The following is a 1,438-nucleotide window of genomic DNA, read 5'->3' as shown; positions in this document are numbered from 1 at the left end:
CAGCGAAAATAGCGTCCTTTCGTCCATTTTCTCGTCGCCAATGTTAAATTTCTGATGCAATTTGAACGAGATGTTTCTGGATTTCAATAATTCATTTATTTTAATTCTAAGTTACAAGAAAATGTGTGTGTCTCACAAACGAAGGAGAAGGTCAGGTCAAAAGGAAAATAGTGATCAAGTGACAGTGTGACTAGTGTTACCAGATCCAACTAAATTGTTAGTAAACTACTGCATGGTAGTCTTTGCAAAATCAATACATTCCTACATTCCCCTTCACGTAATTCAAAAATATTTTTCTCAAAATCCGTTTAAAAAAGTAAATGTTACTTAAGTAGTTAGTGGTAGTTAGTACTTTTAATTATAACTTGAAAGATCAAATCGAACAGTCTTAGCTCTAATTCGTTCCGACCGGCGAAGTGGGGTGCCCAATGGTTTTATTTCGTTGATGATTGGTAGGAATTTCGTTTTCACCCCTTGAAATTTCGTCCGTTGCTTGCAGGTCAATGTCAACCGGATCGCTTTCTTCCAATCTACTCCTCCCAGTATAAGCGCGTATTTGATCTTGGTGGCGCCTATTAGCCACACTTCCAGATTCGACGACGTACATTCGGTTACCCTGCACTTTGCTAATCTTCCCCTGGATCCAACGGGGTCCAGAGTAGGAGCGAATCCAAACTGAATTTCCTATGGTGAACTTACTCTTTGTTGCATGTGGCGTTGTTGAGGTAGGAAACAATGCAGACAAGATGGTTCTCGGCTGTCGACCATGCAACATTTCCGCAGGTGATTTACTATTTCTAGGATTCGGTGTACTTCGATATGTAGCCAGATACTTGTACAATGCTCTTTCCGCGTTGCCTTCTTCCATCATAATCTTTTTGAATGCTTGCTTGAATGTGCGTACATACCTTTCCGCCAATCCATTTGATGAAGGATGGAACGGTGCTGTGGTAAGATGATCAATGCTATTGTTCTTACAAAACTGTTTGAATTCCGATGATGTGAACTGTGCTCCGTTATCAGTGACGATAGTATTCGGCAGGCCTTCCACCGACAGAATTCGCTGGAGTGCTGCTATGGTGGTCATCGTAGTTGCTGCTGATAGCTTCACGGTATATGGGAAATTGGAATATGCGTCGACGATAATAAGCCACATGTGATTGTAAAATGGCCCTGCAAAATCCAAATGTATCCTCTCCCAAGGTTTTGTGGGCTGAGGCCAAGGGGAAAATTCCCGCTTTGGATGACTTGCATTGGCTTGGCAAATACTACACTCATTACGCAACTTGTATATTTCCGCGTCTATACCTGGAAACCACACGTATCGTCTTGCCATTTGTTTCATACGACCCTTGCCCCAGTGCCCATCGTGCAGCATAGCGAGTACTTTCCTATATGTAGCAGCAGGTAATACAACTCTGGTATAATCTGTTTGAAC

General features: G+C 42.1%; 1 protein-coding gene across 1 annotated transcript; it reads right to left on the bottom strand.

The window, feature by feature from the left end:
* Positions 1-394: 394 nt before the first annotated feature.
* LOC118757349 (uncharacterized protein K02A2.6-like) lies at positions 395-1,087 on the bottom strand. The gene has a single exon (XM_036492067.1). It carries the CDS (start codon positions 1,085-1,087, stop codon positions 395-397), a length of 693 nt encoding a protein of 230 aa, XP_036347960.1.
* Positions 1,088-1,438: the final 351 nt, after the last annotated feature.

This window comes from Rhagoletis pomonella, unplaced genomic scaffold (genome assembly GCF_013731165.1).
Source record: "Rhagoletis pomonella isolate Grant_MI unplaced genomic scaffold, Rhpom_1.0 Rhpom_scaffold_16847, whole genome shotgun sequence".
Classification (NCBI taxonomy): domain Eukaryota; kingdom Metazoa; phylum Arthropoda; class Insecta; order Diptera; family Tephritidae; genus Rhagoletis; species Rhagoletis pomonella.
The sequence above is the reverse complement of the archived record's forward strand: the minus strand, read 5'-3'. Positions and strand labels throughout refer to the sequence as shown.

Coding starts and splice junctions, on each gene's coding strand:
- LOC118757349 (XM_036492067.1), bottom strand. CDS start 1,087: ATGACCACCATAGCAGCACTCCAGCGAATTCTGTCGGTGGAAGGCCTG.